General features: G+C 41.6%; 1 protein-coding gene across 2 annotated transcripts in view; it reads right to left on the bottom strand.

Annotated features, from left to right (window-relative positions):
* Positions 1-5: 5 nt before the first annotated feature.
* NFE2L2 (nuclear factor, erythroid 2 like 2) overlaps positions 6-17,956 on the bottom strand; it is a 36,331-nt gene continuing 18,380 nt past the window's right edge. For both annotated transcript variants that reach the window (XM_010382409.2, XM_010382418.2), the window contains exons 2-5: positions 3,695-3,961; positions 2,962-3,051; positions 2,092-2,283; positions 6-1,707 (exon numbers count right to left, since the gene is read on the bottom strand). In XM_010382409.2, the coding sequence (XP_010380711.1) occupies positions 481-1,707; positions 2,092-2,283; positions 2,962-3,051; positions 3,695-3,961 (1,776 nt within the window). In that variant the 3' untranslated portion in view covers positions 6-480. The remainder of the gene's footprint in view (positions 1,708-2,091; positions 2,284-2,961; positions 3,052-3,694; positions 3,962-17,956) is intronic.

Raw genomic sequence — 17,956 nt, 5'->3', positions numbered from 1 at the left:
ACAAATAATTTAACAGTCATAATAATCCTTTATTAGTACCAGCTCTTAAAATTGTTTTGCCAGAGCTAAACAATTTAATATAAAAAATGCCATTTTTTGTCCATACAGTATTTATAAAAAAGTACATAGTGGTTAGTTTTGCAATAATTTGCTTTTAGCCAGATGTCATATCATCATATAAATCTATGAATATAACAAATGACATAAGAACAGTATAAATAAGTTTTTGTAGTATTTACACTTACACAGAAACTAGCCCAAATGGTGTCCTACGAAATTGTTTATAGTTAAAGTGAAACTACTGATTCAACATACTGACACTCCAATGCTTTTTAAAGTTTCATATTATTTTCTATACTAGTTTTGGCTATAATTTTGCATAGAATTACTTATAAAGTATGAGCATTTCACATCACAGTAGGAGCTTTTAGTATAATAGTACAAAAAAACTAGCTCAGAAAAGGTCAAATCCTCCTAAATCTAGTTTTTCTTAACATCTGGCTTCTTACTTTTGGGAACAAGGAAAACATTTCCATCTCTTGTTTGCTGCAGGGAGTATTCACTAGGAGAATAAGGTTTTCCATCTTCATCACGTAGCATGCTGAAAACTTCGAGATATAAGGTGCTGAGTTGTTTTTTCAGTAGGTGAAGGCTTTTGTCATTTTCTCCTTTTTCTTTGAGCAATTTTTCTTTTTCATCTTTCAAATGATCTAAATCTTGCTCTAGTTCTACTATATTTTCCAGTTTTCTTTTTCTGCAATTCTGAGCAGCCACTTTATTCTTACCCCTCCTACGTATATCTCGAATTAATGCAAGTTGAGCTTCATTGAACTGCTCTTTGGACATCATTTCGTTGAAGTCAACAACAGGGAGGTTAATGATTTTTTCTACGGGGAATGGGATCTGGAGAGCTTTTGCCCTAAGTTCATCTCTTGTGAGATGAGCCTCCAAGCGGCTTGAGTGTTTGTCTTTTGTGAATGGGGTTTTTCGATGACCAGGACTTACAGGCAATTCTTTCTCTGGTGTGTTCTCACATTGGGCATCATGCACGGGAGTGCTCTGCCCCTGAGATGGTGACAAGGGTTGTACCGTATCCCCAGAAGAATGTACTGGTTGTGTTTTAGGACCATTCTGTTTGACACTTCCAGGGGCACTATCTAGCTCTTCCACTTCAGAATCACTGAGGCCAAGTAGTGTGTCTCCACAGCTGGAAGATTCCACTGAGTGTTCTGGTGATGCCACACTGGGACTTGTGTTCAGTGAAATGCCAGAGTCAGAATCATTGAATTCTGCTGTGCTTTCAGGGTGGTTTTGGTTGAAAGCTTTGCAAAGTGATAGATCAGAAACATCAATGGGCCCATTTAGAAGTTCAGAGAGTGAATGGCTTAAAGTAGCAGGTGAGGGCATGCTGTTGCTGATACTGGGCTCAGCTATGAAAGCAGAATAAAATTCATCACCAAAATCTGTGTTGACTGTGGCATCTGAATTTAATGAGTTCACTGTCAGCTGGTTGGGGTCTTCTGTGGAGAGGATGCTGCTGAAAGAATCCTCAAAAGCATTAAGAAAATGTGGACTACAGTTACCTACTTCTTTTTCCATTGAGGGTATAGATGAGTAAAAATGATAATTGTCAACTTCTGTCAGTTTGGCTTCTGGACTTGGAACCATGGTAGTCTCAACCAGCTTGTCATTTTCAATATTAAGACACTGCATGGGAAAGAAGTTTATACTATATAAATCAAAGTTAATCCATGATAATACGTGATAAATTTAGATAAACTCCCTACCCACATTATCTTCACGCTTATCTCTATAATTTATTGTCTCTATCATTTAGAGATAATTCTCATTTCCAATACGTATTTATGCCTAAGCATATGTATTATTTTCAGAGTTCCCAGATCAGACGTCAGGTTTATAACATTCTATCCTCAAGATATCCAACCCATTTAACTAGCATGGGCAGTACTCATGACTAATTTAATAGCACCCTCCAATCCTTCCTAAAATAGGTGGCATATAAATAATCAGAATGACTACAGGCACTGAATATAAAATACTATCTTCAGTATTACATTCTATTTTAGTTACCTGTAACTCAGGAATGGATAATAGCTCCTCCCAAACTTGCTCAATGTCCTGTTGCATATCGTCTAAATCAACAGGGGCTACCTGAGCAACAGAAGTTTCAGGCGACTGAGCCTGGTTAGTAGCAATGAAGACTGGGCTCTCGACGTGGCCGGGAATATCAGGAACAAGTGACTGAAACGTAGCTGAAGAAACCTAAAATTGATAAGGCATTGATTGATGAGTCTTCCACCAACAGGGGATAAGTAAGCTCTAAGGCACCACCACAATACAAAATGGAATCAGCTGCAGTTCCGTGTCTCTCTACTTACTAACCAGTCATGACCCCTGTTTGTAAACAATGAAACAAATCTTTTTTACCTACCACACTGACTCAAATTTACTATTTGCTGGCCTAATTGTTTCAGCCTATGCATTTGAAAGTAAACTTTAAAATGAGTAAGTACAATCTTTAGCATTTAGTTTATATAATATCTAGCATAGTGGTACCGATAAAACCGATTTATTAAAACTGTTAACTGAAGAAGTCTTCGTTTATTGCCCAGCTGGCTTTTTACTCACCAAAACCTCTTAGATACTTGCAGCAAATGAGTTATTTGTTTCCATGGTTATGCTGTCCATGTTTCTGGCTATGCAATAGTAAATGGTTTTGGTTTTGTATTGTGTGAAGGTTTTTTTTTTTTTTTTTCTTAATTGTAAAGTTATCTATAGGCTAAGGTTTCCTTGATAGAGTATTTCCTTGGTTAAAAAATTTCCTCCTAAAACTGTTTTTATTCTTTTAAGTGGAGACTCATTGACGGGACTTACATAGAATATGATTGTTATTTTATAGTTAGGGAGTTTTGCTACTAACCAGGTTATTTTATACCTTACCTCATTGTCATCTACGAACGGGAATGTCTGCGCCAAAAGCTGCATGCAGTCATCAAAGTACAAAGCATCTGATTTGGGAATGTGGGCAACCTGATAAAAGGGAATGACACAAAGGAAGACAAAAATGGTTACATATTCCATTGCCAAGTAAATATTCAATAATTGATGTTCATAAAATATAATCAAGTTAGGTAAATATTTATCTTATTTCAGAGATCACTTTGGTACACAATTTGAACCAGACCACGTGGGTTCAATTCTTAGTTCCTCCAATTTTCTGAGTGATCTGGGCAAATTATTTAACCTTTTTCAGCTTCAGTTGCTCATCGCAGATAAAATAGGGATAATGGTACCTAATTAATATAGTTGTGTTGATTAAATCAGTCAGTATATGTTAAGTCCTTAAAACAGTGCTTGCCACACACAGTAACGCCAGTAATCCCTACTACTTGTTCTCCTGCCACTACTTCTATTGCTGCTACTTGATCCTTACGGGATGTTTCTCTACTTTATAAAACTCTTTTGTGTAACTTATGTCTTCCCAATCCTCACAATAACTGTTAAGATTAGTAGGTTGGGTACTGGACTCATCAGGAGGCTGAGGTTGGAAGGTAGATTTGACAAAGTTAAGTAAAAGAAAGGCAAAGCTGGAACTCAAATCCAGATATTTTAATTCCTTGGTCAGTGTTTCCTTAAACCCTGCCATAACTTTCCCAAGAATGGAGTACTCTACCTGGGAGTAGTTGGCAGATCCACTGGTTTCTGACTGGATGTGCTGGGCTGGCTGAATTGGGAGAAATTCACCTGTCTCTTCATCTAGTTGTAACTGAGCGAAAAAGGCTTTCTCTTGCTCCTTTTGGAGTTCTTCTTGTCTTTCCTTTTCAAGTTTTTTCTGTTTTTCCAGCTCATACTCTTTCCGTCGCTGACTGAAGTCAAATACTTCTCGACTTACTCCAAGATCTATATCTTGCCTCCAAAGTATGTCAATCAAATCCATGTCCTATGTTTAAGACAAAAAAAGGAAGGAGAGAGATCATGGTTTTTAAATGGCAGATACCACATATATTAATTCACATTATGCCACTGTTGATGGTGGGGAGTGGAGAGATTACAAATACAATCTAAATGAGAACACAGATCCAATGTTCTAGAAGAGCACAGTTAATTCCATTCAATGAATCTATTCATTAAAGACAACAAACAACCTACAAACACATAGCCATCCATTCTAATCACTTGGATCATTAATGATAGGGTGATGGTAGAGGTCACTAAAGGGCAAAGTCACAAATGGTTTGAATGAAAAGAAATCCCACCCTTGTTTAATGCAATATAGAAATTAGAGCAAGCACTCTAAGCCACTGGCTTATGAGAAGTGGGGTTTGGAAAACATAACTGAATACATGGAGCTTTCTTTAAACTTTGCTCAGCAAATATCCAGTTTATAGAGGGATAACTCCCAAGTTAAAGTGTCAGTCTAGCAGTTGTGAAATATCACCATTCTTTCCATCTTTCCTACACTAGATTGATTATCTTCTCCCCATCACTGCTTGCTACTCTTATCTCTGTGGCTCACCTATATGCCTGTAATCCAGCATTTTGGGAGGCTGAAGTGGGTGGATCACCTGAGGTCTGGGGTTCGAGACCAGCCTGGGCAACATGGTGAAACCCCATCTCTACTAAAAATACAAAAGACAGCCGGTAATCCCAGCTACTTGGGAGGCTGAGGCAGGAGAATCGGCTTGAACCTGAGAGGCGGAGGTTGCAGTGTGCCGAGATCACACACTGCACTCCAGCCTGGGCAACAGAATAAGACTCCATCTCAAAAAAAAAAAAAAAAAAAAAAAAAAAAAAAGAGCAGACAGGGACAGGTGCGGTGGCTCACGCCTACAAGCCCAGCACTTTGGGAGGCTGAGGGGGGTGGATTGCTTGAGCCCAGGAGTTCGCAACCAGCCTGGGCAACATGGAGAGACCCTGTTTCTACCAAAACAAAAACAAACAACAACAAAAAAACTGGTGTGGTGGCGCACACCTGTAGTCCCAGCTACTCAGGAGGCTGAGAAGGGAGGATCACTTGAGTCCAGGAGGTCAAGGCTGCAGTGAGCCTATGATTGTGCCACTGCACTCCAGCCTGGGCAACAAAGTGAGACCCTGCCAAATAAATAAATAAATAAATAAAACTATGGCTCCAGGGAAGGATTAAAAGTATTAAGTTTTAAGACATAGGAAGAATCTCTTACAAAGAGGGAATGGTTTTGATGAGGAGAGGCTGGGCTTAGTGACTCATGCCTGTAATCCCAGGAGTTTGGGAGGCCAAGGCAGGAGGATTGCTGGAGCCCAGGAGTTACTAGCCTGGGCACCATAGTGACACCTGTCTCTACCAAAAATCAAAACAAATTAGTTGCACGTGGTGATGTGAGCCTGTAGTCCCTACTACTAGGGAGGCTGAAGTGAGAGGATCGCTTGAGCCCAGGAAGTCAAGACCATGGTGAGCTGTGATTGCACCACTGCACTCCAGCCTGGGTGACAAGACCCTGTTTCACACACACACAAAGATACATGGGGAGAGAATTTATATGACTAGGCTAGGCATAGGAACCACATGCAGATTTTTCTAACCAAAAATGTGTCAATAGCAGTTTTTCTGCTTTGTAATTTTAGTATGGAAAAAATCTAAATAGGTAGGAAATCTAAATCTGTTTCCATTCCACAATCACCTATAGGGGAAATAATGAATTTGAGAATGGAAAAAAATCAAGATGGGGGAATGGGAGTTGCAACTTGGAGGCCAGTGGGTACAGTGTAGACACATGTGGCACTTTGCATTTCAGTTCTGCTGACAGCTGGCAATGCCAGACTTAGAGCTCTATTACTTTCAGCTTCCCAAGGACACAAATAACATGGTGGTTGTTTCAGTGAGGAGTCAGGCTATTTTTATCCAACGGAGGAGGAGCAGGCCACCCAGTCTGGAGGCAGTGCAGCTAGCTGGATGGCACAGGCCACCTGTACCCATGACTGAAGGCTGGTGTTGGAATCTTAAATGCTATGAAACCCTGCTCATGGGGCTCATTATTCTAGCCTTGAACAATATCTAGTGTAAAGCACACAGAGTAGGCATAGTTAAAACAGCACTTGTAGTTAGGTATACCTCACTAGGAAATACCTAATTATTTTTAAGCCAGTATCTATTAAGGGCTTCCTAGATGCCACGCACGGTTTTTTTGTTTTGTTTTGTTTTGTTTTTTCTGAGACGGAGTCTCGCTCTGTCGCCCAGGCTGTAGTGCAGTGGCGTGATCTCGGCTTACTGCAAGCTCCGCCTCCCGGGTTCACGCCATTCTCCTGCCTCAGCCTCCGGAGTAGCTGGGACTACAGGCGCCCGCCACCACTCCCAGCTAATTTTTTGTATTTTTAGTGGGACGGGGTTTCACCGTGTTAGCCAGGATGGTCTCGATCTGCTGACCTCGTGATCCGCCTGCCTCGGCCTCCCAAAGTGCTTGGGATTACAGGCGTGAGCCACTGCACCCGGCCAATATGCTATGCACTGTTCTAAGTACTTTACATATAGAAACTATTCCTCAAAACAGCCTTATACAGAGAAAACATCCCTGTTATAAGAATACTGAGGTTAAGAAAAAAGAGATACTACCAGAAAGTGGCTGAACAAGGACACATACCCAGGCAGCTTCAGTCGGGTTCATGCTTTATTAGCCATGAGCCTACACTAATATAAAATGGCATGGCATTTGCACATAACCTGTGCACATCCCCTTATATACTTTAAATCATCCCTGGATTACTTACAATACCTAATAAAGTGTAAATGCTGTGTAAAGAGTTGTTATACTGTATTTTATTTGTGTATTATGTTATTTTTTCATTTTTTTCCATTTTTTAAAAAATTTTGTTATTTAGTTACTCATTTTGAGATAGGATCTCACTCTGTCACCCAGGCTGGAGTGTGGTGATGCAATCATGGCTCACTGCAGCCTTCACTTGGGCTCAAATGATCCTCCCACCTCAGCCTCCCAAGTAGCTGGGACTACAGGCACACGCCACCAAGCCCAGCTAATTACTTTTTGTAGAGATGAGGTCTTGCCATTTTGCCCAGGCTGGTCTTGAATTCCTGGGCTCCAGTGATTTTCCTGCCTCAGCTTCCCAAAGTGCTAGGATTACAGGCATGAACCACTCCACTGCGCTTGGCCTTTTTCCAAATATTTTTCAACTAATCTGCCATTGGTTGCATCATGGAACCAGAGGCTACATGGGGCCGACTGTATATACACTTTGCTTTGGAATCTTGGTAGTATGAAGTGGCCAGTCTGCAGGTCAGATTAAGTATGTCACTTCGATCAGTTTCCTGGCCAAGAGCAACAAAATAGCAACCACAGAGCATTCAGTCATACATGGCTATCTTCTCAGGGGGATTCCCACTAAAATAGACATGAGAATAATTTCTATTTTAAAAATTGATTTGTTTCCATTTTGATGGACATGTTTACTCAAAGGTTATCGTGGGAGATAGAAAATTCCAAGGTATAGAGAAACCTACTTTATTTTATTGATTTTTTTTTTGAGACAGAGTCTCGCTCTGTTGCCCAGGCTGGATCCAGTGCAGTGGCACAAGCTCAGCTCACTACAACTTCTGCCTCCCGGGTTCAAGCAGTTCTCTCACCTCAGCCTCCCCAGTAGCTGAGATTACAGGTGCGTGCCACCATGCCTGGCTGATTTTTGTATTTTTAGTAGAGACAGGGTTTCGCCATGTTGGCCAGGCTGGTCACAAACTCCTGACCTCAAGTGATCTGCCTCCCTCAGCCTCCCAAAGTGCTGGGATCACAGGTGTGAGTCACCACGCCAGGCTGAGAAACCTACTTTAAAATTCTGATTAGCTTGGGCCCTTTCTTCTCAGTAAAACTAGATATATAGCAGAGTATCCTATCTAGACTTTCTGCAAACTGGAGCTATCTGCCCAAGCAAGGTATTAAGTGTTCAATATATTCCCATCTTCTAGGTACTAGCACCAAAAATGAAAGGAATGCATGATCCTGCAATCTTAATTGAACTCCATAAAACAGGCAGTCCATGTTCCCACCCATCTCAAGAACTGATGTGCAAAGTGTGCAAAGCTCTTTGCAAGGTCAATAAAAGAAACTCAAATACTTGTCCCTGCACCTGGGGAAAAGTGCACTTTGACACATCCCTGCCTCCCTTACCCCAGACTTCCTGGGCCTGAGGTTTTTCCTTGTTAAAGATATCCCAGGATAAAAATCAGTGAAAGGTTGTGACTTTTTCACGCAACTGAAGCAATTTAGGTTGGAAACATCTGCTCACAAATCTGACTTGCAAAGTATCCTTACAACCAACCCTCATGAGTTGGAAGAAAATATTGAATGGAATTTACTCTTTAATTGTCAGTGTCAATCATGCCAAGAATTGAAATAACTGTATTTAATTTCCTCTTTCCCCCTTTTCCTTCCCATCAGATGATAATATTTGAGAGGTTTGGATGGTTTTAGCTATACATTGTTTAATTATTCCATCCTCCAAGCATACAGATGTTAGTGGATCAAATGAGACATGTGAAAAGTATCTCTATAAATGTAAAATATGCAAATGTTTACATGTCGACAGTGATAGGCTCTACTACTTGCTGTATAAGCGAGACCAAAGTCCAGGCCAATGGATAATAATGAGGTAGTGGACCTAACTAGGAGGAGCCTAAAATAATGTTGGGACTATCTAGATGGTCAGAAAGAATGAGTCAATTAACTTCTAAAATCATGGACAGCTTCATTGCTTGGTTCTTCCTCAGGGCAGGTCTGAATTAGACTACTATTAACATGTTGTAATAAAAAAGGATTTTGATCTCAGAGAGATTCTGAATTATTTACAAATAATAAAGCAAATTAATAAGCAAATTAGAAGTTTTGGTGGATATTGCTATTGATGGTTTTGTTACTGTTGGTGGGGGGGTGGTGACGGCAGTGGGCACCCCATATATATTAGCATACACTCTAACATAAATGTTTACATACATACACACACACACGCTCAATTGCCCCTCAATTCCTGCTGTGAGTACCCTTCAATGGACAACTCCAAACCAATTCAATGTTTTTTATTTGAATTTCTCCTGACATGACCAGAAAAGGACACCTTTATGAATCCTTATCAACAAACAGGAAAAATAAGCTATGAAGCATTATTTAGACTAGCTCTTGAGCATCCTGTTCACGTTATCTAAAACAATGCTGGACCCTGGGAGACTAAGCAGCTCCTGTGGCCCTAGCTTACTGTCTCCACCAAGAATGTCACCAAATGACAACATCTAATTGCTCTTCATTAGGCTGTGGGGCATTCAGTGCAATTGTAATAGGACCAAAATAGGTTTCAAAGTGTTCTGAAAGGTTTTCCTGTGTATTTTTAAGTTTATATTTATGTGGCCAGGCACGGTGGCTCACACCTGTAATCTTAGCACTTTGGGAGGCCAAGACTGGCAGATCTGGAGCTTGAGCTCAGGAGTTCGAGACCAGCCTGAGCAACGTGGTGAAACCCTGTCTCTACTAAAAATACAAAAATTAGCCGGGCATAGTGGCATGTGCCTGTAGTCCCAGCTACTTGGGGGCGCGAAGGTGGGAGGACTGCTTGAGCCCAGGAGGTCGAGGCTGCAGTGAGCCAAGATCATGCCACTACACTCCAGCCTGGGTAACAAAGTGAGACCTTGTCTCAAAAAAAAAGTTTATGTAATGTTTTTTCTTGCTATGAGAGATCCCAAAAAAGACTGCTTCATGAAAGAAAAAAGCTAAATTTGAAGCAACTATTTTGGATTCCCAAAAACAGACATCTTAATCAAATTGAGAACGCAGCAACAATGGGTTTATTGTTATGGCCTTAATGTCATACTCTGTGCTACTCAGATTTTCACATCTGTTTCAGCGGGCAAAATCCTGCAGAGATTTGATACTGTACAAACATTCAAAGCTTTATGTTTAAAAAAAAAAAAACAAAAACAGCAGAAGTTAACTGAAGACTCACTGTTGGGGAGGCCCACAAGTTCACTACTGTGTTTTGTGCTAAGCTAATATGCAGCGACCATTTCCTGTAAGGAGCCGTGTGACTGGGCACATGATTTATTCCACAAATGACCCAGCTCTCTGCAAGGCTCACACATCATCTAAGAGGAAATAATCGTCTGGGTGGAGCCCATAACAAACAAGAACATGATACTAGACAGGAGGAAAGGAAGTGCCTAAGGAAGAACTAAAACTGCTCTTCTGCACAGAAATCCAGGGCTTTGAGGAAGTGCAAGTCCCCCATGGAGGAAGGCCACAGTACAAAGTGTTAGATAAGTAGGGTTTGAGTAGAGAGAGGAAAGCAGGTGGATGGGCTACACAGCACTCCACAGATACTTCCTTACAACGGGTGAGAAAGCTTCCCCAGGGCCATGCGAGCACTGGCCGGGAGCCTTTGCATGGCATATGGAGCAAATGCCGTCTGCCACTTGGTGTCTGAATTTTTTTGGCTCTTGTTCTTTAGTGATTCCTGAGTGTGTTCCAAATTATGTTGCTAGCTTGGCTTAGACAAAAGAAGACAATTTGATAAGAAACACAAATGTTGGACAATTCATGTTAAATCACCATCTGGCCTAACAGAAATATTCATGTTTAAAAAATATATATCATCATTTGCCAACTGGGTAATCTGTTACACATTTAGGGAAATCTGAAGTTGGACAATTAACTCATACCACTTTAAAACAAACATCTTTGTACCAGGATAAACAAAGAAGAAAGGACTTGAATGCAGACTCCATACTAAATATGTCTTTTGCAAGTCAATTTTAGTGCCTTGAATAAACCAGCATTTATCATGCTTAGATGATCCAAAATATCAGAAAAGATAACACAATCCCTGTCCTAAATTAAAGCTATTCAGTAAACTGAGACAAAGTATTTGAAATGAAAAATAAAACGGTTTCTTTTAAACACTCAAATGTCTAATTAAGGCTTACACCTCCCATTTCCCCTGAGTCTCCCTTCCCTCTCCTACCCTCTACCTTGCCCTGAGAATGACAGGAAGGTGGTGGGAGATTTCCTTCTAAAAATAAATTTCATCAATAAACTGTTAAAAAAATTAATTATACACACTACTCTCAACAGTAAGTGAAACTGAGCCTTGCTCCAAAGAGAAAACTGATCCTTGCTCTTTTTACTTTAATGTAGTATAAAGTTGGAATGTCTTAAGTTATTCCTTCTTAAAATCATATATTTCCATTAAAAAAATATCTTAACGTTATTCCCCTGAGATCCCTCCTTCATCCAAATCTTAGTTACCAGCATTCAGAGTCTAAGTTACACTTGATTATATTTTTTTTTCTTTCATTTCATTCTTCATATTATTCCCAGGTGATTACATTATTTACCTGAAAGCGAAATCTGGTTCAATGTTTTTTTTCCATAGACATTGCCCAAGTATTTCTAACAAAACCAGGTGGAACATGAAACATATCCTACCGTCTGGATGAATATAAACCAAATTAAGAGCTATATGAGGCTGCAAAAGAGCTATATGCCCTCAAGCATTTGAGGGCATGCTTGAATTTTGAGGAACTGATAAAATAACAGCCAGTCATGGTGGCTCACACCTGTAATCCCAGTTCTTTGGGAGGCTGAGGTGGGAAAATCACTTGAGTCTACGAGTTTGAGACCAGCCTGGGCAACATAGTGAGACCTCAACTCTACAAAAAAATTTAAAAATTAGCCAGGCATGATGGGACACTCCTGTAGTCCCAGCTACTTGGGAAACTGATGTGGGAGGATCACTTGAGCCCAGGAGATGAAGGTTGCAGTGAGCCATGATCACGTACTGCCCTCCAGCCCTGTCTTAAAACAAAACAAAAGCACAAACAAAACAAAACAACAGAGATCTCCTTCATTTACAAATTTCTACCTTGCAGTCATAATCCTTATTAAATAAAGCAAAATGACACCAAGCAGATGTGTTTTTAAAATACATCTTGCTGATGACTATTACATTTCGTAAACATTTACCTGCCTATTTAATTCTGTGGCTTCTCTCACACTGCATTAGAAGAATATAGCAATGCCAGCTGTTTTCTCAGCAAGAATTCTAGGTCATTCTATTTGCCCACATTCCAGTACTTTTGGTTTTACTAGACTGATTTGCTATCTTGATTGTGTTGCTACAATAATTGTGAAGTAAGTGATTAAAATACAGAACCACAGAATACTGGAGACAAAGGGGGTCTTACAGTCGTCTAGGCCAAATGTAAATGTTGCCAGGTTTATTTCTATGTAACTACAGTGCCTTAAAAAAAAAAAAAAACTGGCTGAGCAACATGTTGTATACATCAGCAGAGACACTTAAGAGGTAGCAACAGTTACCACGAATCTAAGTTTTCCTTTCCCTTATCTTGAAAAACTAGAGACTTTTAACAGCATAAAAAAGCCCAAATACACACAAAGACGAATTATTCAACAAGTTAAAACCCTAGTTCACAAAATTACCATTCCCTGAGTTATAGAACCAATTTTCTACCCTTTTATCTTTCCACTAAAAGTGGTCCAGTTTCTTCAATCTGGCAGGTTACTATGTGCAGACGTTTTCATGGGCTGCTTCCTGTTCCCAAACAAGTTCCTCAGTCATGACTCAGTCTAAGAAATATGATCCAGCCAATTTACTGGAACTCTCACCCATTATGCTTGTCTGTAAACTGCAGAGCATGATGCAAAGATAAAGCAAAACTGGAAAGTGAAGAAAGCAAGAATGTGGATTATTTTCTCAAGAGGCACATGCAAAGTTCGGTCAAAAAGATGTCAGAAAAAAAGTTAATTTCCAAAACAGCAGGTGATCCTACCTTCTACAAAGAGCACATGGTGCTGAATTTTCCATAAGAGAGGTTTCACATCTGGGTCCCCAAGGAGGTTTTTTTTTTTTTTTTTTTTTTTTTTTTTTTTCCCGGTGGTTTGTGTTTGAGTAGGATACTGCTGCTAGGCTTCAAAGGACTTACGTAAGGGTTTCACTACTTTGCTGAGAGAATGGCTTGGTTTAACAAGCAAACATTAGGATAAATTTTTCTAATCTCCTCCCCATATCTGAACCATCCATGTATGTACTGAGTTCTAAATGCTGTCCTCCACAGGAGAGGAACTTCTCACCCTTGGGATTAGGTCTTCTACTGCCCTTAGAATGATCCAACCCTCCCCACTCCTAACCTGACCCTGACATATTACCAACAGAACCTTCAGGAACATTGAATCCAACTCCCTAACCTACTTTACCAAACCTCCATAGAAATTAACTGGGCATGGACTAACCAGGTGGCTCAGATCTCCACCTTGAGGTCAAACAGCTTTGCTGCCCATGCTGGTGTACCCTCCTCCTCCAAGGGAGTCCCCCATGAGGATGGGCACACATACTCTAGCACATTCACACCGTAGGGCTTCTACAGAGACTTCTGCCACTTCTAAACTCCCCAGGTGATCCTTGACCCTCTCTTTTGGTCCTGCATTTGTAAAGATAAATTATTATTTCAATCCTTGGGGTCCTTTTCAGATTTTTTTTTTTAAAGAGATAAGACTCTTGCTCTGTGGCCCAGGCTGGAGTGCAGTGGCACCTTCCTAGCTCACTGTAGCTTCTAATTCCTAGGCTCAAGTGATCCTCCCACCTTGGCCTCCCAAGTAGCATGCATCACCATGCCTGGTTAATCTTTAGTTTTTGTAGAGATGGTTCTTGCTATGTTGCTCATGCTGGTCTCAAATTCTTGGCCCCAACTGATCCTCCTGCCTTGGTCTCCCAAAGTGCTGAGATTACAGGCATGGACCACTGTGCCTGGGTCAATTTTCAGATGTAACTACCTACAAATAGCTAAAAGTAATAAGTCAGTACAGTCAGTCATCCAGGTTTGGGGGCGAAGTAAGTACTAAATGCCATTTATTGCTGCTAGCCAGAGACCGTGTGTGCTGGTGGTATGAATTTTAGATACATTTTATTAACAATATTATTATACGTATAAAACACTTAGCTTAAAAAAAAATAGATCTTTGCTGGGTGCCATGGCTCACACCTGTAATCCCAGCACTTTGGGAGGCTGAGACGGGTGGATCACAAAGTCAGAAGATAAGACCATCCTAGCTAACACAGTGAAACCCTGTCTCTACTAAAAACACAAAAAAATTAGCAGGGCGTGGTGGCACACACCTGTAGTCCCAGCTACTCGGGAGGCTGAGGCAGGAGAATCGCTTGAACCAGGGAGGCAGAGGTTGCAGTGAGCCAAGATCACACCATTGCACTCCAGCCTGGGTGACAAGGGCAAAACTGTCTCAAAAAAAAAAGAAAAAGTTAAAACTTCTAGAATGGTGGTGGTTATAAAGGTGGTGGTCAAGATCAAGAAGATTAGTGTAAATACCCTAAATGGATCACTAATCCATCTAACCATCTAATACCACTCCTCAGGTGCTAGGGATACAAAGATGAGTAAGAGACAGTCTCTGATCTGAGTTATGAGACAAAGTGATGAGAAGCAAGTAGAAGCCCAGGCAGCATGGAGGAGATGCCACTAAATCTGCACAGAAAGACCTCACAGAGGAGGTAACAACTGCCATAAAGTGTATAACTGGCCTACTGTGTGAATATCCTTCCAATAAACAAGGGTTAAATCTATTTTCCAAAGGACCAGCCCAAGGGCATTTGAAAGCAAAGGAGGCTATGGAGGTGGCAAGAACACACAAAAAGTAAATACATCTCGGCTGGGTGCAGTGGCTCACGCCTGAAATCCCAGCACTTTGGGAGGCCAAGGCGGGTGGATCACGAGGTCAGGAGATCGAGACCATCCTGGCTAACACGGTGAAACCCTGTCTCTACTAAAAATACAAAAAATTAGCCAGGCGTGGTAGCAGGCATCTGTGTCCCAGCTACTCGGGAGGCTGAGGCAGGAGAATGATGTGAACCTGGGAGGTGGAGCTTGCAGTGAGGCAAGATTGCGCCACTGCACTCCAGCCAGAGCGACAGAGTGAGACACCGTCTCAAAAAAAAAAAAAAAAAAGTAAATACATCTCCATTCTCTTTATACATCCTTCGTCTCCCTTCTTGGTGGTGGCAATGTTTTCCCTCATGTCCCCTCCAGAGGCTCTGAGTCTCTAGCTCAAGGAAAATTCTCATACGTAAAGAGACTTCCTCCTCCTGTTTTGACTTTTCAGTTAGTATGACTCATCCATCTCAGCCAAGATGGGAATTACTGTTAATGCCACACTGTCACGGAATGCTACAACTGGAAGGGACCACAGGAATCACCCAGAGAGCCCCTCTCATTTTGCAAATAAGAGAACAGGTCTAAAGGGTGAGATCATTTGTGCAGGGTCAGAGGTCAAAGGATTAGCAAACTACTAAGGGTCTACTTTTCTAATTTTACAACTCTTGCCAAGTTATTTGGCAGAGGGAAAAGATCTTTGCTTCACCTTAATTCTTTTTTAATTAGCATCTCTTGCTCTAGCGTGCTGGTCTCACAGGTACCTAACAGCTTCTGTTACACCTGGTGTTTGCATACTTCATGGTTTACAGGAGTGTTCATGGGCGTTATCTCATTTGAGCCTCACTACAGTAGCATGAGGGAGGTGGGCCAGGTATTGTAATCTTTTTTTTTTTTTTGAGACAGAGTCTCGCTCTGTTGCCTAGGCTGGAGTGCAGTGGCACAATCTCAGCTCACTGCAACTTCCACCTCCTGGGTTCAAGTGATTCTCCTGCCTCAGCCTCCCAAGTAGCTGGGATTACAGGCGCCTGCCACCACACCTGGCTAATTTTTGTATTTTTAGTAGAGATGGGGTTTTGCCATGTTGGCCAAGCTGGTCTCGAACTCCTGACCTCAGGTGATCTGCCCGCCTCGGCCTCCCAAAGTGCTGGGATTACAGGCGTGAGCCACTGCATCCGGCCTGTAATATTCATTTCTAGATGAACACGTTGAGGCTTCGGGGATTAAGCAACCTGCCACAAATCACATATTTGGCAAGTAGCAGAGGCAGGACTCCAACCCAGACCTTCTGACCTTGAGCCTGGGAAGCTCGTCCACAGCTCCTTGGTGTTCATGCCACAACAGACACATTCTGGAAACCACTTTAGCCCCGTGCCTTCTCCCTAGGCGGGAAACTAAGAGTTGAAGGTCTGCCTTCTGGACACTCAGACTTGCCTGCCCCATACAACTTAACAGGCAAATCAGGCCAACTTACTTGCCTGAAGAGAGCTTAGCATTGCAATCAGGACAGTTCACTTGCATACAGAGAGTTTCGCACTGAAATCAATCTTCCCATAAAGCCAGTAATTACCCCATACTTGGTATGTCTTACAAGGTTTTCTTACTAGGGCCTGACTAAACTCGTCTAGGGCATGACAATGGCTTTTAAAAATAGATACCAGGTGTACGTGGTATAAAATTTATCTCCCAGTTACCCTCCTCCAAGGCAATCACTAGTATCAATTTTTTTTCTGTTTTCTTAGGAAGCCATTAAATACACACAATTGCAAAGTATCCCACACTCATTTAACATATTTTGGAGATGGTTCTACATCAGGGCATAGAGTTGTGAGTTGTCCTTTTTTTTTTTTTCCTTTCTTTCTAAGATAGGGTCTTGTTCTGTTGCCCAGGCTGGAGTGCAGTGGTACAATCACAGCTCGCTGCAGCCTCGACCTCCTGGGCTCAAGCAATCTTCCCACCTCAGCCTCCTGAATAGCTAAGATTAACAGGCATGTGCCACTATGCCTGGCTAATATTTTACTTTTTTTTTTTGTAGAGACAGGGTCTCACTGTGTTGCCCAGGCTGGTCTCAAGCAGTCCTCTGGCTTCAGCCTCCCAAAGTGCTGGGATTACAGGCGTGAGCCACTGCACCCAGACTTTGTCTATTTTTAATGACTGGACATTACTTCATTACACAGGTGTACTAAATCAGTATTACTTAATAACATAATTAATCTCCCATCTGACTTTTGTTTCTTTTTGCCATTACAAATATTGCTATAATGAATATCCTTGTATATAAATCATTTCATACATGTGTGAGGGTATCTGTAAGATAAATACTTAAAAGTGGAGTTGCTGGGTCAAAGAGTATATACTGCCAAATAGCCCTACAAAGAGGTTGTACCTTTTACACTCACACCAGCAATGTGAGCATGCATTTCCCGCCTTTCCCAACTCATGTGTCCTTCACATCTTGTATCATATTGGCACACGGTACCCACTCAATAAATACGTATAAACTGCTTATACAAGGCCTCCTACTTTAATTCCAGGATGATTTCAAAATCGGGCCCTTCCCACTATCTTTTAACAATAAAATTGAGACCAAAGAAAGGAATAAAGGCTGGGCGCCGTGGCTCAAGCCTGTAATCCCAGCACTTTGGGAGGCCGTGGCAGGTGGATCACAAGCTCAGGAGTTCAAGACCAGCCTTGCCAACATGGTGAAACCCTGTCTCTACTAAAAATACAAAAAATTAGCCGGGCATGGTGGCGGAAGCCTATAATCTTAAGGCAAGAGAATCGCTTAAATCCAGGAGACGGAGGTTGTGGTGACCCGAGATTGTGCCAAGCCAAGATGGCGCCAAGCCATTGCACTCCAGCCTGGGCACCAAAAGCGAAACTCTGCCCCACCCCACAAAAAAAAGAAAAAGGAATCAACTTCCACTCCAGAAGTATCAGCCAGCAAACAGCATTTCTTTAACCACTGGTGTGTGCCTAGCCATGCTCCAGCCAAGCTAATTTTCATTTGTGCCTTTGGTACTCGCAACACATTTTGTAGGGGCAAGGAATGCAGAGGCTGGGATACCCACAGATAAGACCGAGGTTGGGCAAAGTCTCAGGTACACTCAAATGTAACCGGCAAAATCAGCAAGCTCGGCCTTTCTAATAGACAAGGCAGACTTGAAAAACCAAGTCCAGCCAGGTTGACCCATTTACTGGCTCCTTAAAGACCAGGAAAAGGCTTTCTTT

The sequence above is a fragment of the Rhinopithecus roxellana genome, chromosome 14, assembly GCF_007565055.1.
Source record: "Rhinopithecus roxellana isolate Shanxi Qingling chromosome 14, ASM756505v1, whole genome shotgun sequence".
In the NCBI taxonomy this organism is placed as follows: Eukaryota; Metazoa; Chordata; class Mammalia; order Primates; family Cercopithecidae; genus Rhinopithecus; species Rhinopithecus roxellana.
Note: the sequence above shows the minus strand (reverse complement) of the source record. Positions and strands in the feature narration are given on the sequence as shown.